Source organism: Strix aluco, chromosome 19, assembly GCF_031877795.1.
Source record: "Strix aluco isolate bStrAlu1 chromosome 19, bStrAlu1.hap1, whole genome shotgun sequence".
Classification (NCBI taxonomy): domain Eukaryota; kingdom Metazoa; phylum Chordata; class Aves; order Strigiformes; family Strigidae; genus Strix; species Strix aluco.
Window position 1 is genome coordinate 6,928,269 of NC_133949.1, and position 25,316 is coordinate 6,953,584.

Genomic DNA, 25,316 nt, shown 5'->3' on the forward strand with positions numbered 1-25,316 from the left:
AGTAATACCATCAAATGTGCTTCTCTAGACGCACATCCAGATGGTGATTACGCTTACACACCTGCTGGCTCAAGCAGGAGTGATGTGTCCACTTCTCTGTGCCCTGAGAGTATGTAACCTCCGCTGCAGCGTATTCTCATTTCTGGTTTATGCCATCATGAGCTAATGCTGTTGTCAACTTCAGGTACGTGAGCGAGACCTGCCCTTTGTGATGCACACGCTGGCTGCTGAGTTCACCATCCTCAGAGTAGTGAATGGGGAGACAGTGGCTGCCGATGACCTTGGGATAACGAATGGATTTGTCAAACCAAAACTAGGTAAGGACCAGCGTGGGCTCAGCTTGCCAGGGAGTTGGTCTCCATGACACATGGGGGTGAAATTCTACCTCCTACCTTCCTTCAACATTTTGGTGAATGTTTATCCTCTTGTAAGGTAATAATCTTAACATATGCCTGAGTCTATCGCAGTTCAACCAAGGATTTGAGCAGGTGCTTAACTTTCTGAGCAACGCTGATGAGTTTTGCTGAATTTGAGCCTTTTAATGCCGGTTTCACATCTCCAGAGGAGACATGCCTTTTGTAGGACAGAAGGTTAAAGTACAATTCATTTTGGTTGCAAAAATAACATTGTCTGTAGTCCATATTTCCATGTTTCAACATTTCAAAGGAAAATAGCTTATAGAAAAGCTTGTTTAAGTATTGCAGTGATTGATGCACAGAGAATATTTTTGTTCAACTTTCACGCTTCAGTACCAGTCAGGATCAAGGCCACAATGAGCCCAGGGTTGTACAGAACCTTAGGATGTTTCCAGTCTAGAGGAACAAGCATCAAGCAAAGGGCATAATCAGGAAAAGGAACTACTTAAATGTATATGTTTGCCCACACACCTGTGAGCAATTTTGTGCCCATAACCAAACAAAGCAGGGATCCTTGTTGTGAAGTGCCACTCAGCCTTGTCACTCAGTAGCTATAAGTCATCTTGTTTAAGAAAATGAGCCGTATACAAAAAGCGTGAAGGAAGGGCACAGTGAAACGCATGTTGATTACACACAGGTATGCAGTTTGCTGGGTTGCTCTGTTTAATAGTTGCATGCCTAAATACTGACTGCTGCACAGCCACTGGCTGCAACGTGTTTGCCAAGCTACTGCATGGCCGCTGGTTTTTGATTTTTGTAGATACTATGGCAAAATAGCCCCCAGAACGGAGGGAAAAGAGGGTGTACTGCCAGCAACCACAGCCAGAGAAATGCCTCTCATAGCCCTGCCTTTTAAACGGTGGAAGCCTGAATTTATTTCTACTTTTCTGTTTGTGTTGGCACCTCCTTTAGCTTGCCCCTTGTCTCATGTGGATGCACCCGATGGCCTGAAAGCCCCTGCGAGCAGAGAGCTGACCTGTGCCCCATGCAGGGCAGGGGACTCAGGATAATCTCAGGCTGTCCCTCAGGGAGAACACCGCAAGGACAGGTATCCCCAGGCTCCTGGGTCCCTGTCATGGGAGCCGGCAGGGCTTCAGCAGTGAGGAACTTCCTTACAAACACTGTCAGTTTTCTCTGCAGCCACTGCTGGCGTGTGGATAACACGTCTGGTAGGACATGAACCTGCTGCAGACGTGGCTTTATAGTTTTGTGTGTCTGTGTGTGTCTCTTCCAGTTCAGAGGCCTGTCATTCATCCCCTTTCCAGTCCGAGTAATATGTTCTGCGTCACCAGCCTGGATCCAGATACCCTTCCCACTGTTGCTACACTCCTAATGGATGTCATGTTTTACTCCAATGGGTAGGTCCCGGCAGGGAGACAGTCTCCTGGGGGAGGTGTGGCCGCCCGACAGATTCACTTTGCTCCTTCGGGACACCCAGGGATCTGCTGTGTGGCCTTATGCTGCTGTGGTGCTCTGCGCTTAGGGAGGGAGGTGTCACAGGCTCAAGAGGGTTCTCCCGACAGGTGGAAACCAAGTGAGGAGATCGAGGGTGCCCAAAGACATCCGCTGGCTTTGGAAAGCTGAGCCTTCTCAGATTTAAGCTAAGAGTAGCAATGTGATCAATGCAGTGCACATCCACACGTGACTGGAGCATGTACAACTGGCTGTGCTGCTGCCCATTGGTGCCTGTGGCTCCTGGCCCACAGCCTCCTGTGAGAGAACCTTGGGGCAGGGATGGAAGAGTTCTGTCAAATGTGGGGACTGGCATTTTTTCCCCTGCAAAATTAAAAATAAAAGCAGTGTAGTGTGACAGGACTCAATGTCACTTCCCTAAGTCAGTGTATGAACATTTCTGGTTTCACTGACTATATTCTACTTTAAAAGCCTGCCTTTGCTCTTCTAGCCACAGTTAATGCTGTTCTTTTCTATTTCTTCAGAGTAAAAGACTCGGTGGTAGGCAACGAAGACTCGGGACATATTCGCTTCTTCTCCTTTTCTCTCATTGAGGGTTACATCTCCTTGGTCATGGATGTCCAGACACAGCAGAGGTGAGCTTTGATCTTAGGGTCTCCTGGACCCCAAAAAAGCACCTGGGATGTTTTCAAAGGAGCAGGAAGCCGCTTAAGCTCTTCCATGTTAATTCTTGGGAGCCTCATTGCATGGGTGCCATGTGCCTATCATGCCTTATCACTTCTATCTGAGAGAAGTCTGGCATGTTAGTTCCAGCTGCTGAATCTTGGACTTGTCTGTCCAAGCCCTCAGTGAAATCACAAGCCAATGTAATGTAGGGTTATCTCACTTCTGAAAGAGGAACACTGGAGCAAAGTGATTTTGACATTTTTATTTCATTGTTCATTAGTTGTGCTTTTAAGAGCAAACCCCCAAAAAACTGGTGTATGTGGCTGAAGATTTACTGCTCAAGACCAAAAGTAGGGTGGGGACGACAGTGATGCTGTCCTCCCGCTTTGCTTTTACACATGGCTGGGCTCAGTGCAGAGTCTCATTGTGATGATAATGTACTGAGTCATCCCTGTGCAGCGGGAGCCCATGACTCGTTTGTCTGGCAAGGAGAAAGTCGGCTAGGGAGCAAATATCAGCCTGTTTTGGTTTTTTTGTGTGTGTGTACTTCTGCAGCTTCACGTCACAGAAGCCTCTGAGGTGTCGAGGCTAGGCAGGATGCTGCGCTGAGATGCAATGCATAGATTTGCTTTTGACACATAGTGCAGTGTTTGGTTTTGATTCTTGCCTGCCCTAGGGTCTTGTTTTGCAAACTATTAATTGCCCTCCTGAAAGTTTCTTCGACTTTAATTGGAGTAAACCTCTGTCTGCCTTCAAGAGAGGCTGGAGGGTTGGAGCAGCAGCCTGGTGCTTGGGGAACAGCAGCAGCCAATTCCTTCTCTGTCACAGACTGCCTGCGTGACCTTGGGCACGTCTCTTAGGCACTGGTCTTCTTTCCCCTGCTAAGAAATGGGGATCTCTGCAGTGATCCCAGGGACCTCCAGGGATGGTATGGAAAAAAGTACTGTTGATGCTCAGACACAAAACCAGTGGTCACCATTCACATTCCTGAGAGAGTAGGTATGGAAACATAGTCTGTCCCTAGGTGTTTCTAAATGCAGCTTAAATCAAGCCTTCAGATTAATAGTCTCAGTGTTTGTGAAGCTGGGCCATGGCCTGTTTCTTAGAAGTCTTTTTCCGTGACTCTCTGGATGCCTGTGCACACTTCCAGCATCAGATGCTGATTCACCACAGGACATCTGGAGGGGCAGGCAGGTGCATCTGTCCTGCTTGCCTTGGGTTTTCTCTGTTTCACCGAGCTGCTGCCGCTATTGTTGGCTTCAAGCAGCACAGGGATACAGGAACAGCAGCATCCCTGCAGGCAGAATCTGACACACTGCTGTGTTTTAATTGCCACGTTTGGTGTTCCTTTTCTTTTACAGATTTCCTAATAATTTGTTGTTTACAAGTGCATCTGGCGAACTCTGGAAGATGGTGCGGATTGGTGGGCAGCCTCTTGGCTTCGGTAAGTAAACATTTGGGGGATCAGTTGGTGCACAGGTAGTCAGTCGCCTCAGGGACTTCAAGGATGATGGAAAAATCCATCTGAGGCTGAGGCTTTTTAAGAGCGAGCAGCTTAACATGACTTTGGAAGCTGAGATTTTCAAACAGGAGGAGTGTGACTCCTACCTAATAAGTCAGACTTCTAAATATACTTTTGAAAGTGCTGCATGCTTGACAGCTCCATCTAAATTGCATTAATTTGCTGGACTTTGGAGGTAGCTACAGCTGGGTCTCTGTTTAAAGAGAAAAAGTGGACAAAAAGATGGCATGGGAATGCACGGGAGATTACTGAAATCAGTGGTCAGAAGGCACTGTCATACTGCAGTGCAGTCCTTGGGCACTCTGTGGCTTTAATAGATTCAGTATAGATTTATAGCAGTCCAAGTGAGAGTCCTGTTCATAGACCTGTTCCACATCCAGTGCTGCAAACATTTTCTCTGCGCAAAAGAATATTGGATCTAAGTAGCACCGAGCAAATGCTTCACGTCTGCAGAAGCATTCTTGTTATTTTTATGTCCCCTGTAATTTTAAGGGGTCCAATCTGAATACTGTAACAAAGACCTGATCTTCAGAAAACACTGGGGTGCCTTCCCATGGTCTCTGAAACAGTTACAAGATAAAGGCTTCAAGAACATTTCTGAAAAATGTTCGGCTGATTTTTGTATTTAATTGCAACTTCTACACCAGACAACCAGAAGTAGCAAGAAGGAAATTTTCATGCACCTTCTCTTTATGCATATTACAGGCAAAATCTGTAGAAGTGGCATGGGATGTGTCATTGATGGGACATCAGGACACTAACAGTCCCCTAAATATGCAATGTTTAAATATGTTAGCTTACAATCAATTTGAAATGTTCAGTTCGGATCAGTGAAACTCAGATTTCATCTGGAAACAACACACCATTGATCTGCGATGAACAGGACAGGTGAACCATTTAAATTGGTGTGAAATCCTGTCTCAGGGGCTGTGGTGGTCTGTGGTCTAGGGACCAGATGTCCAGGCCAACCAGCAGGTCAGCATCTCCTCTCTCAGACATGCAGGGCAAAGTGTTTAAAGGCAACAAGTAAAGAGAAAAATGGAGGTTAAGGGCATATGAGATTGGTTTTGGTGCTTCTTTCCTGAATGTCCTCAATTGCCTTTCTTTGGACCTCTGAAAATCATTCCAGTTGTAACATTTTGTGCCTTTGGGGGATTTACATTTTTCTATAATAAAAACAAGGCAATAAAATCGAATGTGCAGTGTATCGAGGTGGCCCAGAGAGCCTGATTCTGTGAGTAGGAACACGTTTTACTACAGAGCTCCCTTCTGGTTGGAGTTTGTGAAGACAAACTTCTCCCTGTGTAGGTGCGGAGCTGTTGAGACCCAGGAGTTCTGTGAGATTGACAGATGCTGTTCAGACAATGATTGATTTTTTTTTATCTCCCCCACAGATGAATGTGGAATTGTTGCTCAGATTTCTGAGCCTTTGGCCGCAGCTGACATCCCAGCCTACTACATCAGTACTTTTAAGTTTGATCACGCATTGGTGAGTATCAAGACAGCTTATTTGGAATAGGGGAGATCTTTTCTCTGGGAGAAGGCTCATGATCAGAACATCATTTTGCATCTGGAGAGTTTGTGGGAGTGCCTTTGCTCTGACGTAGCCCAGCAGATACCTCTCTCCAGCCTCCTGGCTGTCACTGCCCTGGGCCAGAGGCTCCTGAACGGAGCTCAGCCCTACCCCAAGGCAAAGCTGTGTTAGAGGGTGTCATCCTTGCAAAAGGCTGGTGTCAGTCCTTCTACAGCGATGGCGATGTCATGACCTCCCCGAGCAGTCTCTTCCACTGCATCACTATCTTCTATTAGAAACAGCCACAAACCCTCTCCGTTTTCTTGCAAACATAGTTGGAGGCTCCAGGCTCTCAGGAAGGTGCCTCTGTATGTGGGAAACTTTTTGGAGGGTCTCCCAATAGCAGACCCCTGCCTTCTTTCCTTGGTACCTGTATGGCCCTAATGTTTGCGTTTCGAGACCTGTCTTTGATTCCTGATTAGCTCTGCTGTCCCTGCATCACCCTCCTCATGGTGTAGGCCTTTGATAAAATAGCAATAATTGGCAGCACAAGGGAAGGTGACTTTGAAGCAGCGAAGGGTGTTGCCATGTTTGTTCTCAGGAGTGCCCATAAGCAGTTGCAGCACAGTCGTCAGTGTGAGGGTCTTGCCATTCGTTCAGGGTTCTCTTCTCTTTTATACTGGTGGATATTTTATCTTCTAGGCCTACCTCTGCTCTTCCTTTGGCTGTATAGGACACCCTCAAAATGACGAATTTCCCTGAAAAGGGAAAATTGCTATGCCCGTAGCCCCAAACAGGATGGCATTTGACTTGGAGCCCATTCACCAAGTCCTGAGGGAGGGAGTCATTAGCCCATGCGCTAACAAAACTCAGCTGCTTTGTGCTTTTTGGGTTTTTTTTCTTAAATGTGCCCTTTATTGCATTATACTTCTCCTTTCATCGCTGCAAATTCACTGCTCAGGCCCTACTTTTGACCTGTAAAAGCTGCAGTGAGTTCAAGGTGGGATTTTTTCAGCTAATTACTTTGGTTTTTCACAGTTGATGTGAACCATTTGCAGCCTATAGGTCATGTGTGTAAAGAGTAAAAGTAAATATTATTCCAGATAGCAAAGGTCAAAGTGTTATATGTGTTTGTCTTATTTTCTTGAATATTAACTGTGCTGATAAGATAAGCTAATAAAACACCATTTTAAAATCAATACTGTTAGCTTTGCCTCACATTCCTACCTGTTGTTGGGGCCCCAGGTGCTTGCTTTTTGTGCAGAGCACAAGGTGCAGAGTGCTTCTAGTTGTCAAGTAATTTCTGGAGAGCTAAGCCCTGTCCGTTAAAATAGATATTTCACTTAAAACTTGTGCCATACAATTGTGATGACTCTGCAGGCAGCTCCGCCTTTTGAAAGTGTCTCATCCTGCTGCATCTGAGCCCAGCAGATCCCTGCCTCTGAGCAGCTGGCAGGGTATTATTTGGGCCATGCACTAAGGTCTGCAGATCTTCCTTACTCAAATCAGTATTTTAGCATTTTCCTTGCTATTTGCTGTTTCCTTTTTGTATGGTTTTAAAAGCCTTTTCATCTGGACAGTGCTATTCTAGCTATCAAATCCTTCCACCATAAGGAAGGTGCATTTCGAGCCCTCCTTTGCGTGACTTTGCTCTGGGTGTGGTGGTTGGGCTCTGTGCTTGCTGGCTCTACGTTGGTTTTGTTGGCCAAGACCCTGAATTAGATTTTGTCATGTTTTCCCTAACTTTGCTGCCCAGACACCTTGACTTCTAGTGACATTTGTCAAGGTCTAAGTGCGTCTTGAATCCTTTCTCTGCATCCTCCATTTCTTTATTTAAGGTTGTTCAGTACTTGTTTTCAACAATGTAGAGAGCATTATAAAAGCTTGTTTCTCCCTTTGACCTGATCTTTTTTCTCCTGTGCATCTTAAGGTGTTTTTTATTGCTTCATTTTTTATTTGACCTGAGTGTTAATACTCAGGTCTTCCTGCAGTGCTGTAGCTGTGGAGGTTTGTCCTGGAAATCAGGAGCTCTGCTTGGGAAGAAATCCCTTTGGGAGACAGCGCTGATAGGAACCTCCAGGTCTCTGGGTGTCACCTGGGTGACATAAGGTCAGGCTGGAGAGCGCTACGGTTTCCAGCTCCCTCTAGAGAGAGCAAGTGAGAAGAGTCCCTTTTCCAGGTGCTCTGCTCTTGCTGCCTCATGCTCAGAGGTATCTTGCTCTTCTTCACCAGCACTTTGCATCTAATGAGGCTGAAGCTCTGTCTGGGACATAGTTTGGAGCTTCACTTTTCCCTTCATGGTAGATGCTTTGATCTGCCCTCTAGCTGACAAGTGAACATCTTGCTCCAGCTGCCCTGGGGTACGGATCTTTTCGAAGGGGCGGAGGGAGGTAGGACTTCTCCACTGGTGGCAAACTAGGATGTGTCCTACAAATCAAAACTGTTCACACATCCGTCCCGGAGAAAATCTGGCCCAAACATTTGTGGTATGTTTGATACCATTTCCTTGACGTTAAGGGGGTCAAGCATTTTGCAGTGCATGAAGGATCAGCCCATTGTGTTTAAGTGAGGAGGTGGGTCCATGCAGGTCAAAGCCAGCTGGCCAGAACTGGCCAGTTCTGCTTCCTCCTGCTTCTGTACTGCACTGAGGGAGCATATGGAGAGACGTGCTGATCATCCGCTGGGGCTGGCTAAGGAAATGTGTTTTGCAAAATTGATTCCTACGTCTTTTCTCAGTATCTTCTGGAGAGGCAGAGTCATATGGCTTCTTCCATGGCAGTGCTCAATGTACTGGGAAAATGATGAGGCAGTGGAGAGTTCTGTCTCAAAGTCCTGTTACCCATGGTGGAGGTTTGCTGGGGTTTTCTTCCTAACCCAGAAGAATTTGCTGTATGCTTGTTTTAAGGTGATTTTCTTCCTTTTGCAGCTGACTTTTGTTCACACATCGTCAGAGTTAGCTGCTCCTATTCCATCTTCCCACTGGAAAATTGAACATTTTTCTTGTTATTTCTCATGAGATTTTTTTTCCTCAGTTTTGTTAAAAGCCTTGCAGAAAATCACAGTCCAGTTGTATTTCCACTGTCTGAGCTCTGGAGGGTGTCCAGTGAATCCAGGTATTGTACTCCTGGCCAAGGACTCAAATACCTGGCAGAGGAGACAGTCCCTTCTTCAACTTACTTAATGTGAATTATTTTGGCTTCTTGCAGCAGCTCACAGATAATTTATTTTTCCCTCAGTCTCCTTTCCACTTTCCAAGAGCTGTTAGCTGCCTGTCCCCTGAGTGTCATCTTTGAGTTTATGTAATGGTCAGACGCCTCTTTTCTGTCTGATGTAACTTTACTTGTGATATTCTTTTCTACCGATGACAGTTGCTCTGAGATCTTTTGTATCTTCTGTTGCGAGGGGTTTTTCTTGCAATAAGTGTGAAAAGACACCCAGTAATAATTTTGTATATGAACTTCTATGGTTAAGTCTCATCACAAGACTGGATAAGAAAGCTCAGGTACTGCACCGCACCATCTGGGACCCCCACCACAAGCAGACTGGCAGTTCTCTTCTTCTTTTGATGGACATGTTCCCCTGTCACCCAGCATGGTCTCCCCACCCACACACCTACGGGTCCCAAACCTGTAGGATGCCCCGGAGAGCCTCATGGAGCCCTGACGCAGCCACATAAATCCATCAGCACAGGCACTGTGCATGAGCGAGCTCCTGGTGTACAAAGGTTTTACCAACAAAAGGAAAGGAGCGGAGAGGAAGCGAAGGAAAGGAAAACCCCACCTTGTTGCCTCCCCGCCAGCACCCACCATACAGACAGCAAACCAGCCAGATCTCACTTACAATATTTGCTCCTAGGAGTACCGTGGGTTAACGCCTTTGATCAGAGGGTGTCTCTTGTAGATGGAATGCTTTCTCAGTGGAGTTCAGGTGGCCAACAGCAAAGTACCTGGCTCCTTGGAACTGTTCTGGCTTCGTCTCCTGCCTCTCCTTTCCTTGTCGTCCCTGCCAGGCTTCTGCTAGAGCATGACCTTTGTTTTTCTTTTCTTGCAGGTACCTGAAGAAAATATAAATGGTGTGGTCAATGCACTCCAAGTCAGTCAAGCTGAAAAGCATTAGAAATCTTCTGAGCTGGTTCCAGATGCTTTTTATTATTATAATTATTATTATTATTATAATTATTATTATTATTATTATTCTTTTTTTCTCACAGTATTTCTTGAAAAATCTGATTCCAGAGAGTGACATGAAAAGAGACTGTGGAAAGTTGAGCAGAAACAGCTCCAATAAGCCTTTGTTTTAATTATTATTATTATTGTTATTTTATTAAATTTATGAATGAGGGGCAGGAGGAAAGGGAGTTCAGACGGTTTCCTGATGTTCAGCTCCAAGGCGAAGTGTAACCTGCCCATGTTTTCGTGTGGAAGGAGCTGCCGGGGACACCCACCTCTCCCCGAAGCGCGACGGCACGGCTGGCCGCACGCGCGGGCGCTCTGCCGACAGCTGCGCGGCACGGCTGGGGTGGATGGGCCGCCTGCTCAGAGAGAGCCCTGAAAACCGTAAACAAAATGAAATGTGGAATTAAACAGAAAAGACGTCACATAGTGCTGGCTTGTCTCCTCGCATCAGACTTTCTGAGGACTGTCTGTCATTGCCTGTGTTAAGATAGGATGGGAATTGGGTTCTGTTTCCCCTGACAAAACTGTTCGGTGTTGGAAAAGGGGAAAATACCCAGTTGCTTGAATTTTTCCCTTTTCCCTTTCTTCCTGCAGTCAAAGTCTTGACTGCTCTGAGAAAGCCTGGGCAAGGGGAGCATTGCTCTGGCCCACCTCCTGGGAGGTGGGGTCACCAAGACTTCTGTCTGCATTGAAACTTGGCCATTTTAGCTCAGTTTTCTCACCACCCTCCCACTGCCCCCAGTGTCCTCCTGCCACGTCCCCTGCTCCAGGGCGACTGCTGTCCCCTTGCCCCCACATCAGAGCCATCGCCAAGCCCTTGTCCCCCAGGGTCAGCAAGAGATAGGAGGCATCTTTTCTCCTGTCCCCTCAGGCTTTTTTCCATCCACTTTGTACCCATTCATGGGGACACGAAGGATTGCCCAGGGTCCTTGAGTAGCTGCTGCTCTGCCAAGAGCCGCAGCGGGTTGTACCCCCCAGGGCCGGGAGGGTGCCCAAGCTCTGCTGGGACCCTCCTGCAGTTTTTCATCAGCTCCTTCATCACCAGGCTGGAAATCGCTGCTAGTTGGGGTCTTGACTCCAGGGTTTTTCCACTGGGTTCAGTGGGCAGCATTTTGAAAGCAGAATGGTGCTGAAAATGCATAAAACCTGAAACGTTTCCTTCTGGTCCTGTCACGGGAAGGTGATGTCGGCTTTTCCTGTGGGGCAGCAGGAGTGTGTTTGCTCCTGACTTGCACCAAAGCTGTGGGGCAGTGGGAGCCAGGCATCGAGGCCCGGGGTGGCACCCGCCTCCACATCGTGGCCGCTCCCAGCACCGTGGAGGACGGCGGGGACCGGTGCCGGCAGAGCAAGCGTCACCCAAGACGTAGGTACCAGTGGTCTGCACCGTGCTGTGACCGTGCAGTGAGGGGTGGTGGAAAGGAGAAGCTGCCTGCAGAGGGCTCTGCTTTTACGGTTAGGAGCCCAAGGATCTCTTGCATTTCTAGACTTCTTCCCATTTCATTTTTGATGTGAAGAAGTTGCAGGTCTGACAGTTTTAGTGTGGACTTTCCAGCTTTGCTTCCGAGATAAGCCTCTAGCATGATTTTCCTGAGGCTGTGTCTTACAGGTTTGAGCTAGGGTTTTGTGTTAATCTGGAGGCAGTAAGCAAGCACCTGAGATCATGCTATGGGCATGGTTTATACTGGTGTGTAGGGCACACAAACAGGTTCATACTGGTGTGTAGGACATGCAAACACATACACTGGCTTACAGCTCACTGTTCTCCATTCACGGTGCTGGAGGGCTGAGCTTAACATTTGTGATTTCTGGTGCTGCTGGACCCAGATACTGAGTTTCAGATTTTCTGGTTTTTCATCGGCGGGATGTTGTGTGGCAGCTAGAGCGGGAATCAGAGCATCCGCAGGAAAAAGTGGGGGTAACTTTCCTTTGTAGGCCCTGAGTTAAAGCATCCCTGCTGAGAAACACTTAGGCACATGTTTAATACTTTACCGAATAGTATGTTTTGCTGTTCCTTTACGTGGGTTTTCACAGTTGCCCCATGATATGTTATAGTCACTCCAGATTTCTGGAGTAAAGGTTTATTCCAGGGGTGGCACCGTGCGTTTCTGGATGTTTGCTTGGAAAGATGCTTTGGTCTCCTGCTGCATGCCCTGAGGATGCGAGCGCAGGCTGTGCGCTGCGATATTTAAAAGCACCCGGAGATGTTTTATGTGACTCTGCACAGTGTCGTTGGCAGGATGTGGCAGGGCAGGCGGTAGCTTTTCACCACATAAATTATTGAACGGTTTCTCCTTGGGATGGCGCATTGGGATGTTTGTAGGACCGTGCAGGATTTTTTTGGAGAGGGATACCAGCACATTAGTTGGTGTGCAGCTACTGAGTTGCCAGCCAGGCTCTCTGCTCAGCTGAATTGAGCCTGAGCTTTCCCTGTGTGCGTGGGCAGTTTCACCAGGACAGGGTCTTTGTTGTGCTCCTGGGTTTTGTCAGCCATTGAAAAATGATTATTTAGCCACTTTCCCCATCCCCATGTGCTAGTGCTGCTTTCTAAGGACCACGACATGTACGGTAAGGAATTACTTGAAACAAGCAACAACTTTACTGAGCCTTAAGAGAAAGCGAAAAAAATAGTTTTTAAATTTTTTTTTAAAACTTTGCACTCAGGCTATTTTACAGGCTGATTTTTTTAATTTAAATTTTTTCACTTTTTTTCCGAGGAAGTTGGCCTTAAATTCATAAAAACTGCAGAAGTCTTTGGTGTGTTTCAGAACTTCACAAAGCAGATTGCTGTCCTGGCACGAGAAAGTTAGCCAAAAAAATTCAGAAGGTGTAAAATGCCATTGAGGGACACTCTTGTCTCTGCTGTCATCCTCGGCTTCACCTTTTTATTTCCTCTCTTGTTTTGTCCTGAGAACCAAGAAGATTGTTTCAGACAACTTGGGGTAGTTTGATGCTTTCAACATCCACACGTCGCTTTGCTAGTGGGAAGTGAGATACTCTAAATTTAGCCAGAATTGGTTGAACCTTGAACCAGAGCCCTGGGGAAGGGCAGTCCAGCATGCAGGCAGGATCAGCACAGACTTGCTGCACAGCAGTGTTGCTGCAGTGTTGCTTGTGAGACCTTCACTGGATAAGGCAGAAAGGGGTCTGTAGGGGCTTTGTTAAAAAAAATTAATAGTAATAATAATAATAATAGCACCACAGAGCTTAATGAGCCCAAAGCAGTAGCCCTTAAAGCTGCTCAACAGCTCCCGCTCTCCTGGCACCTGGCCTTTGGGGTGGGGAAAAATTGAAGCGTCTTTTCTTGATTTTTTTTAAATGCCTTATGATGATAATGTCTCTGAGCATCCCTGGCATTGTGCTGTTTAACACTGTGTGGATAAAAGGAGGAACACGTCCCTTGTGGGACACCCTTCGGCTGGGCGTCTGCACGGCTGAAGTCCCGGTTCCCTGTCAGCCACCCGCACTGCCCCGAGCGTCCCTGCTCGGCTCTGGAGTTTCCCCCGACCATGGCTGCTGCTCATCAGGGATCACCTTAATGCGGTGGGACCCTCCCCGTGCCCTCTCGGTTCCTCCCGTTGCACAAAAATTCACCAAACAGCAAAATGCAAAAAGTGTTTCCAGCCCTGCAAGGAGGGGCAGGCAGGGAAGGAGAACATAGCCCTCCCGCGTCCTCCTTGTTTCTCTGAGGCCTTGGTTTTTTAGAAAATTCAACCTTTCTCATGTTGTGTGTGTTACTGCATAGGTTTTTGTCTTTTTCCCCCACCCCAATTAGATTTTGACTGCAAATTCCTTTCTACTGTGCAAGTGTGTGCAAATGTCCATATAATTGTATAGTGTTTACGTAGAAATACTTGGTATGTCTCTGTTGTACACATATATAAATACCTGTGTTTTATGTTTGTATGGCTATATACTGTACATAGCATATATACTTGAGCAATATAGGTTAATATATGCTGTGTGAGTACATGTGTGTATACTCTAGGCACACGTTCTGTGTGTGTATATATATGTGGTAAGTGCTGTATACACACATTTATTCACCATATATTTTTAATTCAAGTATATAGGCAATATGAATACTTAGTTATGCTCTCGGGACTTCTCTACACATTTTTAGCAAAGAGCAGCAGCGAAGCTGACCTGGAGCAAAGCTGTGGCTCCTCTGTGTGCTGTGAGTAGGCAGAGACCCACGCTGATTTGCAGCACCAGGTTTTCCTGCCTGCTTCAGAAACACCCCGTTCCTCTTCAGTTTGGTGCCTCAAGCACAGAGACTGTAGGAAAGTTGCTCCTTTTTCTTTATATATATTTCAGTTGCTGCCCTGAATTGCTTCAGCCTGTACATAGTGATGGTTCAGTTGCAAAGTGCCTGCCCAGCCCCTGGCTGGGGGATTTGCAATGGGGCTTCCAGTTCCTGCAAGCTCCGAGCCAGTGCCGCTGCCGCCCGCCTTCCCCCAGCCCAGGGGGGTCTGGGTGGTGGAGAGCGGGGGGCACCTGCCCGCGAGGTCTTCAGGTGGCCTGGTCTTGGTGGCACGTTTCCTCCAGAGCTCGTGGTGGCTTCTCCAGCGTCTCCGCACGCGGCTGTGGGTGCTCCCTGCGGGCGCGTGGTTTACTGGTGGATACGTCTGCTGGTGGCTCGGTGGCCAGAAGGCAACCCGTGGCTAATGCCGGGCTCTGGTATTTATTGGGAAACTCACATCTGTAGGCCTGTGAGGAGCTTAAGTCAAGGGGTTATTTTTAAGTAGATGGAAGTGTGGAGGGTCTCCTCCTGTGAAAAGGAGCAGAGGCTGTTCGAACGCAGTCGCTGGCAGTGTGTGGTCTTTGCATCTCACCGTCAGAGTTTCCTGCTGACCAGGAGTGCTTTTAGGGTCCGGGTGGGGAAAGGTTTTTACCCAAAACATCCCCTCTTTTGATCTTTCAGTTAACGCTTCACCAAGTGCAGTGGGGGTGCTGCCTTGCAGCTGACCTTTCAGCACTTCCAGGTTGCTGATTTTCAGCCTGCTACGTAGGTTTGTGCAGCTTCCTGGTTCTTTTCAGGCATTGAAGTCAGTTTGGTTTGCAGTTGATAGAGTTTGTGAAATACTGTGATTTAAGTGGCATGTATTAATCTTACTTGCATAGGGAGGCCTTAATGGAAGTATTTGGGTTTGCTGGAGCACAGAGATTGTGGCACCTGCAGCGGGTGACATTAGTATTAAGACTTACTTAATGGCAATGCCATTTATAAACACCATTCATCATATAAACATCATACTACTGCTTCCAAATGTATTTTTAACTCCGAGCTCAGTGTTACCATTCCCAGGAGCACGGGTAGGGAATGATGTTGGCCAGAGATGAATCAACCCTCATCTGTAACAAAAAGCTTGTTGGTGTCGGACCCTGCTTCTTGGGTTGCAGATGGCATCAAGCAGTGATTTACTCTTTTAAGACGTGCCATGCAGAGCAGGCGTGGGGATTTTCAGGACTGACACTTGAAGGAAAATGTTACTGGAAGGTCACGATTGCTTTAGCCAAGAAAAGCATCCAACAGAAATTCATCAGGTTTCATTTTTCTGAAGGCATGACGTTTTGTCCTGCAGACACTGGGAGGGAAACAAGGCAGCGCAACGCAGGGGGCACGTAGCAGAGGAGGTCTGAAAGAAGCCATTTTCTGTCTTTTCTTAGCTTTGCTGTACAGTGCTTGAATTTTCTTCTGTTACAAAGGGGGCAACCTCACCAGTGTAAGCTAATGTGGCTGTTACTGCCTCGGCGGTTTCCCCCACGTCTCCATGGTGTGGCAGTGGGGGGTCTGTGGAGGTCCCTGAAAGACGGGGGGGAAAGGCGAGAATGCGAAGGACTTTTTTTTTCTTTTTTTAGTCGTGCAAATATGAATGTATGCAGTTTTGCTCATTCTTCTTTTTTTCCTCTTTGAATCAAGCAGACCTCCTCTCCCTGCCCAGTCCCCTGCTTAGCCCAGTGACCCCCTGGGGATGCATTTGTCCCAGTAGTACCCTCCCAGCAAGGACAGCACGAGAGCTTCCAAACCCCTGGTATTCAGAAAATCTTCCAGTGCTCAACCACGCCCTGGGGCAAAGCCTCCAAGTGTCACTGAGTGTTTTGAGGTAATGGTGGTGTCAGTGGCCGCAGGGGTTAGTCACATCGTTGTGTTTTCTCTGGTCCATGTACCCACACGTACTGTTGGAGAGCACCAGGGCATTCAGACTCCCTACTTGAGAGGTCAGCGACTGAGTGCCAGGGCCTGTATCAGCGCAGTCAGTGCTCAGTGAGAGCACAAGTTCCTGTCTTGGCAACAGATAAGTGGTATTTTCTGATAATGACAAGGGAGAAATTCTTTGTTCAGCCCAAGCCTGAGCAGCAGCTACTAGTTCCTGAGTGAAGGTGTCTCACCGCAGCATTCGGTGACGGACAAGAAATCACTTTCTGATGAGGATTTCTTTTCTCTCTGTTACTACGACTATTGTGGACATCTCCAGTAAGCAGCTTAAGGCATCTCACTTACCTGTTCCAGTCCTGCCTGCAAACCTTGGATTGGATTAAACTTTTATTACCTGCTAGAGAGTAAAACCCCGTAATCCTTTGCCAAATACTATTTACATTTTATAGCATGTGCTGGGGTGTGTTTACATTGGCCAAGTTGTGCAGATCTGCCTCCGGGTTTAGATTCCTTCTCCCTGTGAGCACATCTGTCTGTCTGTCCTGCGTGGGCCGTGTGTGTCAGGGGCCAGCAATATCCCTTGGGCATCCTGGCAGCACTGAGCTGGTACAGAAATGCCCTGTGCGCATCCCCAGCGAGGGTTGTGGGACTTGCCCTGGGAGGAAGACGCTCAACTGTGAATCTTGAGTTATTCTGCTGTCTTCAGTCCCCTATTTTCCATGCCTTGGCCTCTTCTTTATTTAATCTTCGTGAAGCACAGCTTGGTTGAAATACCAGCACTAGTTAGGACAGGTGAAGAAAAGGACTGGGTTCTGCAACACGGGACGTGCACTGGAGGCTGCTCAGCAAGTCCTGGCTGTAGCAGCAATAGCCCCTGCAGAAGCTCTGGTGAGCGTGGAGCAATGCACAGACCCTGTTTGAAGCAGGGGAAATAAATGAAGTATGTATCAAACGAAGTATATTCTAATTTTAGGGTATGAATGTACAGAGAAACATACCTCTTTGGAACATATATAGCCAAGATGTTCCTTTCTTGGACTTTCTAGACAGCACCAGCCATTTCTCCTCCAGGTTGGGAAGATAATTTGTATGCCGAAGCCTACGACTGAACGTTACCTTGTAATTGCAGATTAGGTGTAATAGCTTCTCCCTGCTCTGGGATTCCCTTGCGGAGATGACCTGTGCCGCTGCCTGCCCGGGTTTGGTGAGGGCCCGGCTGTGGGGGTTGCAGACCCCGGGCAGCTGGTCCCAGCTGAACCCTAGCCCCTGCGTTCTGCGGGGCGGGCGCAGGGAGCGGTGGAGGGACGGCGGCCGCTCGCCTCCTGCCCTGGCTGCCGGCTCAAGCGTGGCCCCAGCCAGCCCAGCTCGGGCTGCAGGAGTGCTCGTGTGGTTGCAAACCAGCTGCTTAATTCCCTTTTTTGTTGTTGTTTTCAGCCTTTTTTTAGATTTCTGCAGAATTTTGTAAATGAAGGGTGGTTGGATTTTGGATCGGAGACAGATGGAGTTGCCCAGCAGGAATCTGGCAGGATTGGAATTTTGAAATATCTCCAGGAGCGGAGCAGGAGCACTTTGCTCCCCTCTGTCTCAGCTCTATCCTCTGCCTGTACCATAGGGAGAGCCGATCAGCTGCTCAGTGTCCCTCTCTAGGCAGACCCAGTTTTACCGATGTCCTCCCAACCCTAAAAAATTATGCCAAAAAAAGGGCTCCTTTCATCCTTCATTTTGGGGGGCTGGTTGCTTTTTTTTCCTCCCTGTGTGGATGTGGCAGAGGCAATCTCTCTCTTGCACAGTGTGTTTGGGAGGCTGGTTGTAGTTTGGGGTCCCCCTGCTCCACCCAGCTTTCTGCTGCTATCTCAGCATCTTGAGGATTTGAAACCAGCTTTCTGTAATTAATCAGCTTTTTCTTTTTCGCAAAGGATTCCTACCAGCTGTTTTGTAACTTGAAAAACAGTTTTCCAGGTACCTGATTCCCTGGCCCTTGTGGGAATGCTGCTGGAAGCACCCCACTTGCCAGGATCGCTGCTGTGAGCTTTGATGCTCCTTTGGGCCCCAAAACAGGAGCTCGGCCGCATTTGCCTCTGAAACACGCTGCGGCAGCCACTGGGTCAGGCTGGAGGGAGGCTGCTCCAGGGAGCAGGTTGCACGGGAGATGCAGCCCTGGCAAGCAGAGCCACCTCACCCTCCGTGTCCTCGCCACCTGCTCAGAGCCATTCCCATCAGCTGGAAAAGGATGCGGAGGGAATTTCCCTTTTGCTGAGGAAAATCAGCAGTCTCCTGTTTGGGTTTGTGGTCAGTGGGAAGAGCAAAAGAGCATTTGCCCTGTGGGATGCTGAAGGAAGGGGTGAGGGGGTTGTATGCATAGGGCAAAGGAGAAGAAACCCACAGCCTTTTGTTGTAGTTGTTCCTCGTAATTATTTTTAAGGCCAGCCTTGTGGGGGTTTTTGAATTTTTGAGGTCATTGAAATTACTTAAAGAGCTGGCTCTGCTGCTACAACTGTGGGAACTGCAGACCTTCCTAGGATGGCGTTGCCTCTGGGCAGGACTGGCCTGCACAGGGTGCCAGGACCCTTCGCACCGTGGCTCAGCCCCCAGGCACAGGCTGGCCAGGACTCTCCAGTCCAGCTGTGCTGTTCGTCTGCAGCAATACACATAGACACCCTATTTAATCCTGTTCCTGAAGAAATCACTGAATTTTGAATGTCTCCATTCTGGGAGCAAACCTCTGTGTTTTTCCCTCACGGTTTGTGGGTCAATGCGGTTTAGCAGGGGCCAACCCTGTGCTGGTGCGTGCGGGACGGTGCTGGGTTGGGAGGTTCAGCGTACAAAAAGGATGGCTCTGCAGCAGGAGCACCCAGCTTTCCCTTTGACCGTTGGGAAGAGAGGCTGTCTGCTCCGGCTCAATGACCTTGGCCTTGTTTTAGTTTTATCATAGAATTAAAAAATGAGTTGTACCCTCACTCTCCTCCAGACCCTACCCACCAGGGTCCCCACTCCCAGTCCCATGGGGCCCGAGCCACACCATCTCAGTCCTTCCTTCCTCCAGGTATTTATTTACTCTGCATTTGTGAACTGTTCTGATAGTGCAGGGGAACGGAGGAGCACATCGGTGTCCCTGGGGCAGAGGGCTGGAGTCCTTTGCAGCTCCCCAAGGCACTGGAAGAGTCTTTCCCGGGTGTTTCTGGTTGTGTTGGAGCTGGGGCTGCCCTCACCTCTCACCTGAAAACCTTGCTGCTACTGCTGCTAAAAATAGTCATGCTAATCCGATGGTCACTGATCGCAGGGGTGTGAGAACTGTGTGTGAGTGCTGTTAGTGCCTGCGTTAGGGGCCTGGCGACACAGAGGGTGGTGGCACTTGCCAGCCTGGGGCTGTGCTCAGTGTCACAGCCGGCCGTGGTCCCATACTTGTGGCTGGGTCACTCCTCCCATCGTCCCTCCCCTGTGCGTGGGCTGCAGGCTTGGATTTGGGGTTCATGAGACACAAAGTTGAGGAGTGGGCCATTCGTTTTAGCACCGTGGCAGCTGTGTTTTCTGCCAGCATGCCCTCCTCCTCCTCCTCCTTGGTGCTGCCTCTGCAGCAGCCGGGGGTGGCAGTGACAGCAAGGGGACACTTGTCCTGCTGACCCGAGCGGTTGGACAGCCATGGCTCTGGGATGGGCAGGGGAGCAGGAGGCTGCCGGGCAGTGACTCGTGGCAGGAGCCGTCTTTGGATGCTCTGATTCAGCCTTTGGAAGAGCCTGTCTCCCTCCCTCTCCATTAACTCCCCAGGTAGCCTGCTCTCCCCTTGTTTTCACTAAAATTAGCAGGGTGTGATGACCTCAGTTTGGTGAACACGCTCACCTGCTCCTGCCACCAAGCTGTGCCAGCAGGTCCTGGTGATGCTGGGATGGGGGGGTCTCCTCAGTGCCTCAGTGCCCGGGGAACATGCTCTGGATCTGCATCCCCACCTTGGAAATGTCTCTGGCTGCGGCACCGCAGCACGGCACTGGCACCCGTCGGTTGTCTTCTGCTCCTTGGGCGCTGTAAGGTACCCAGGAGGGTTAATCTGGGGGGAGTGTTGCATGAAGGGAGCCTCCTTGTTCTCATTAGTGCTTAGGGACAGATTTTTAGTTTGGTTTCTCTGGGCTAAAATGCAGTGAGCTGTTACCCTGTGGGGTCACAGTGCAGATTTATGCTGTAACTCTGCTGCATTGGGCACATTCAGAGCTGGATGGGTGGCGGTCAGCCCTTCCACGGCAGTACTGCATCACCACTTTATTAGTGTCTCAACTGGCTTGAACAAGACTAAGCATTTCTCTTTCTCCCCTTTTTTTGGACTTAAGAAGGAGCCCACATTTTCCCCAGATGCCCAGGATGGCCGTAGCATTAACCCAAATTTCTAGAATTGCCAAGAGAGCAGAGAGGCTCCTGGTGCAGCGGCTGCCCAGCTTGGACCAGGGTCTGCCCCTCTGCTCCCCAGCTGCTTGGAACGGCTGTGCTGGGCAGCCTGGGGAGGAAACACACATCTTAAGGACCTTCTTAAAAAAAGCTAGTTACGTATCATTTTCTCTGTAAGTGAAATACCACTTCTGGCCTCAGACACCCGCCAAACTGACTGAAGTCGGGCTGGGGATGTGGGCAGCCCTGGGCACCCTGACTTCTTGCAGCCTCTCCTCCCTGCTCACATCTCAGAAACCCCAAGGGAGCCTTTCCTGTGGCGTGGGGAGCAAAAAATGCGTATTTTTTCCCTTTAATTACCAGACTAATGCAAACTGACTGGAAGGGTCCACCCTGTGGAGGGGCCCATGCTGTACCCCCTGCTCGGGGCTGCAGCCGTGGGAGGGCTGCTCACGCCGGCCGTGCGGGCAGCAGCTGGTGAGGGCTCGGGGGCACAAGGCGCAGGGGACACTGAAAGCGTCGGTGGCCTCGTGCCAGCCTCTGCGTGAGGGGAGATGTTACGCCGCAGGGCAGCTGTGGATCGTGCTCTGGGCACGACGTGTGGAGCTGAGAAGTGGATGCTTTGCTTTCCCAGCGAGTGCACACGCTGCTTTTCTTTGCTGGTCTTATGCTGAAAAGCTGAGATTTATGTACTGTATGGAAAAAAAAAAAAGCAACAAAACAGAAAAAAAGAAAAAAATCCTAATGTTCCAAAATAAATGACAGTATATTTTGTACTTTGTAAAGTGTTAATTAAAATGAAAAAGAATAAAAAGTGAAACATACGCTGTCTGCTTTTGTACTGATCAAACTGATGAAAATAAAGCAGAGCTTGGCATTGTCTATAAGATGTAGCGCTCTTTATTTTTTTTTGACCTGCAGCCATGCTGGGCCTTACTCCTGCCAGTGCCCTTTGCCTACATACACCCATTTAGGAAGGTCAGCAGACAGCCCCGAGGCTCTCCGGTGTCCTGGACCTGTCACCAGGTTATATTTTATCCCCTAGGGATGGTACCCGCCACCATCCCCTCCATCCTGTAGCTGTTCTCTGGGAGCCATAAACCTGCCCCATCCTATTCCCTTGAAATAAGAGGTTGGTGGGATACTGCTGGTGTAGTTGCAAGATTTAATTTTCCCCTGGTCACAGAAGCGTGTGAGATGCACGGGAGCCTGGTGAGCCCCCGCAGAGACCCTGGCGGGGCATCACCCAAGCCCTGCAGCCCAGCGGGCAGGGGATAAATGTCATCCCCTCACGGGGTGTTTCAGGGCAGTCGCTGCTGAGTGCTGTCATGTCTCGGTAAGCAACAGGGCTGCACGGTGCCATCGCCACATGCTGCTCGGCAAGGAGGAGCTGAAGAACCTGGCTGAAGTGTGCAAGAAAAAAAACAGTGACACTGGATGGATCATCACCCTTGTCACAGTGTCACAGTTTAACCGCAGCTGGCAACTGAGCACCTCACTCCTCCCAGCTCCCAGTGAGATGGGGAGGCGAATCAAAAAAAAAGTAAAAGTTGAGATAAGAACAGTTTAATAACTAAAATATAATAACAGTAATAATATAATTGCAATGAAAAGGAATCTAACATAAAGCGAGGGAAATAAAACCCCAGAAAAGACAAGTGGTGCACAATGCAATGGCTCACCACCCCCCGACCGAAGTCCGAGCAGCAATCCACTCCTCCCAGCCACCCCCCCCCAGTTTATACACTGGGCATGAAGTTCTACGGTATGAAATAGCTCTCTGGCTAGTTGGGGTCAGCTGTCCTGGCCATGCTCCTTCCCAGCTTCTTGTGGCCCTCCTTGCTGGCAGAGCATGGGAAACTGAACAAATCCTTAACTTAGGATAAGTGCCACTGAGTGACAACTAAACCAGCTGTGTGTTACCAACATTATTGTTACACCAAATCCAAAACACAGCACTGCACCAGCTACTAGGAAGAAAACTAACTCAATCCCAGTCAAAACCAGGACACACAGTTGAACAATTTAGACTGGATGTTTAAAGGGCAGCAGCTCATCTATGTAAACCATGGTCAAGAAAAGTATCTTCTTTTTAACATAGTGTAACCCATTGACCAGAGTCTTCTGGTCAAGAGTATTCACATAAAATTTTGTGGGAGATGCAGCCTTAATGCAGCGCACTGCCTTGAGGATTTCATCTATTAAAAAAAAAAAAACAAACACCAACACAGCACTGCCATGCAATCTTAGCGCTGCCTGCAGCTACCCACAAAAGCAACTCGTATCTTAGAGTAAATACACAGGCTTTAGGCTGTTAAACTGGCTTCTGGACCCCTAACACACACTGAGAGATCATTAGTGTTTTTCTTTTTACCTGCCCAGGCTCATGGCCTCATGCAGGAGTTGCTGGGGCACTGGGAGGGGGTCCAGCCCCTTGCAAAAAATGCTACAAAACCAGATTCTGATGAGTCATGACAAAGTAATATTATTTCAGGAGTATTTTGAATGCCTCAGGCTAATTATTAGTTCTCTGAGTCATTTGTTTTTGAACAATCTTGTAGAGAAGCATTTACTGTAATGTAGCAGGTGCCTAAAATAATCTTTGGTTTATGGGCTTTCACGTGTTTCACTCCCAGCTGGGCGGTTTGCCAACAGACGAGCCCAGCCTCGCTGTGCAGGGGCTTGCGGGGCAGCTGAGGGGGCCACGGGAGCCGGGTGACACCCCCCCACCCCCCCCACCCCCCCCCCCCCCCCCCGACTCCCAGTCACCAACACGTGCTGCAGCCCTGCTCAGCACCCATGTGCTAGGAGCTGTACGTGTGTGCAGCCCTGTGCGAGCATTTTCAGGATATTTTAAGCCAACCCCGACAGCACAGTGGTGTTTGGAGGGCAAATTACTCTTGCTAATCAATGCAAAATCAAGTAGGTTACTTTATACTTCTAATTTGAGCTGCTCCCCATGTGTGTCCCTGGCCTGTACCCCCCCCACCCTTTGCTGCAGGTATATTTAGGGATGCAGGTGTATTCTGGGCTGGCTAATTTGCCATATTTTGAAGGACAAAATGATGCCAAGTTGCCTTCCAGCTCATACCTTTAATGTCTTGGGGTTGCTACACCACAGCTGGGCTCCTGCACGGCCCTGGCCCATCAGTCACAGCAGAGGCAGCATAAACTGCCCAGGCTGTGGCTGCCTTTGAGCAGTAAAGAGTAGCAGAGGGAAGAGTGTATTTATTTTTCTATTTTCTGAAATTTTTTTCTTAAGTAAAACATTTGTCTTTTTTAGTTATTTCCTAGCTATAGAGGAGTACGGGGAAGGGCACTGCTACAGGCATGCTGTTAATAGTTATGGCCCAGCACAGACGTTTTAATCCACATTCTCGGATTTTTCTTTTATCCCAAAGCCCCACAACCAATCTCCCAACAAATTCGGACCCAGCTCATCCCCTGTTTCCCAATTTGTAACCTGCTGCTGGAGACCCTCCGGCCCCGGGATGGACCCACAGGGAGCAGCAGGTGGGGAGGGAGGGAGGGATCTGCAGCAGGGAGTGGGGGGATGTGTGTGTTGGGGTTGCAGTGACTCCCCTCATCACACGGGACAAAACAAGCTGAGCTGCTCCCAGCGCACAAACCGGCATAGCACAGCCCCAGCAAGAGCTGGCAAGGCCAAGGGATCTAGGATGGGAAAGGGCTATTAAAAATAAACGCTGCTCTTTTTTCAGTGTGGTTTTTTTCCTGGTGTGGTGTGTCTGTGTGGTTACATGTGCCTTTGGTTGAAGGCACATCTGGCTCCTCTTCACCTCTGAGGACAGTGAGCCTATTTTGTAGTTGTAAGATTTCAGGTGGGGCAGGAGTCACCACTGGCCATCCTTCAGCTTCTCCAGAGGCTGCACTCCCCTGGAGCACACCGCCTCTGCCCCGCTGCAGCTGGGGACCCTTCCAGAGGCTCAAACTCAGCGACGCTCCTGTCTGTCTCCCAGTCATCAGCTCTGACACTGCGCAGCCTGCACACGACCTGGCGGTCACGGCAACTGGGAGAAGTGCCTGAAGACTGACCATATTTAGTCGTGAAGGTCCCCTGCTTTAGGAGGAGATGAAGGCGTTTTTACCGATGACAAGCAAGTCTTGTTTAGAAACCTGGCACCAGAGCAGCTCCCCAGGGCCTCGGCAGTGACAGCTCCAGCCTACAGCTGCTCAGGCTCCTGCCCAGCCGGGCTCATGCTCCTCACTCGCTTGCAGCAGGAGGTTTCTCCAGGAAGAGCTGTTCCCAGAGCAGCGTGGTGCTGGTGGGCACCAGACCCAGTGGCTCCACCAGCCTGACAGAGGGGTTGGAAAGGCTGGTAGCAGCCATCAGCCAGCGCTTGCTGAGAAACTGGACCCACAGCTGAACTGGGGGGAGCAAGGTCAGATGAGCAGAAGGTTTTGTCAGCCAGGCTCAAAAGAAAGATGCAAAAAAAAGGGGAAGGGAAAGTCTCCCCTTTCTTTTGGCTGCTTGCAGTGAGAAGCAACACGCACTGAAAAGGCTCCTTTTAGTGGGGTGCATTCCTGCTGCTCCCACAAAGGGAACCCCACTTGTAAGGTCTCATTCTGTGGACACTTTGTGCTGTCTCTCCTGACAGCCAGAGCCGAGGAAGGTGCCGGCTCTCCCCAGCCTCACTTCCCCTCCTCAGCACCAGCTGCTGCTCCCACGCTTCCCACAGGCACGAGCTGTGCACGGGGCGATGCCACGCTCTGGACATGCTCTAGCCTGATCTTGTGGATCAAATATCAAAAATTTCAGCAATGCCCACTTGTATTGGGTGGCAAGGTTCTGGAAGCAAAGGGCTGCAGGGATGGCTTCTGGGAGAAGACACCAGGAGCTGCCCCCACATTGGGCAGAGACAGTGGCACACAGCTCCTGTACGGAGCCGCTGCTGGCCAAGGCTGAGCCCATCCATCAGCAATGGCAGTAGCGCCTCCGGGATAATGTATTTAAGAAGGGGAAAAACTGCTGCACAACAGCAGCTGGGACAGAGGAGTGAGAATACGTGAGAAACAACCATGCAGACACCAAGGTCAGTGAACAAGGAGAGGGAGGAGGTAG

The 25,316-nt window shown here is 49.2% G+C and overlaps 1 protein-coding gene across 1 annotated transcript in view; it reads left to right on the plus strand.

Moving 5' to 3' along the window:
- The window catches only part of CASTOR2 (cytosolic arginine sensor for mTORC1 subunit 2), a 134,479-nt gene extending 113,356 nt beyond the window's left edge, over nt 1–21,123 (plus strand). The window contains exons 4-9 of the mRNA XM_074845549.1: nt 185–317; nt 1,651–1,774; nt 2,354–2,464; nt 3,857–3,939; nt 5,412–5,506; nt 9,581–21,123. Coding sequence (XP_074701650.1) covers nt 185–317; nt 1,651–1,774; nt 2,354–2,464; nt 3,857–3,939; nt 5,412–5,506; nt 9,581–9,646 — 612 coding nt within the window. The 3' untranslated portion in view covers nt 9,647–21,123. The remainder of the gene's footprint in view (nt 1–184; nt 318–1,650; nt 1,775–2,353; nt 2,465–3,856; nt 3,940–5,411; nt 5,507–9,580) is intronic.
- Nucleotides 21,124–25,316: the final 4,193 nt, after the last annotated feature.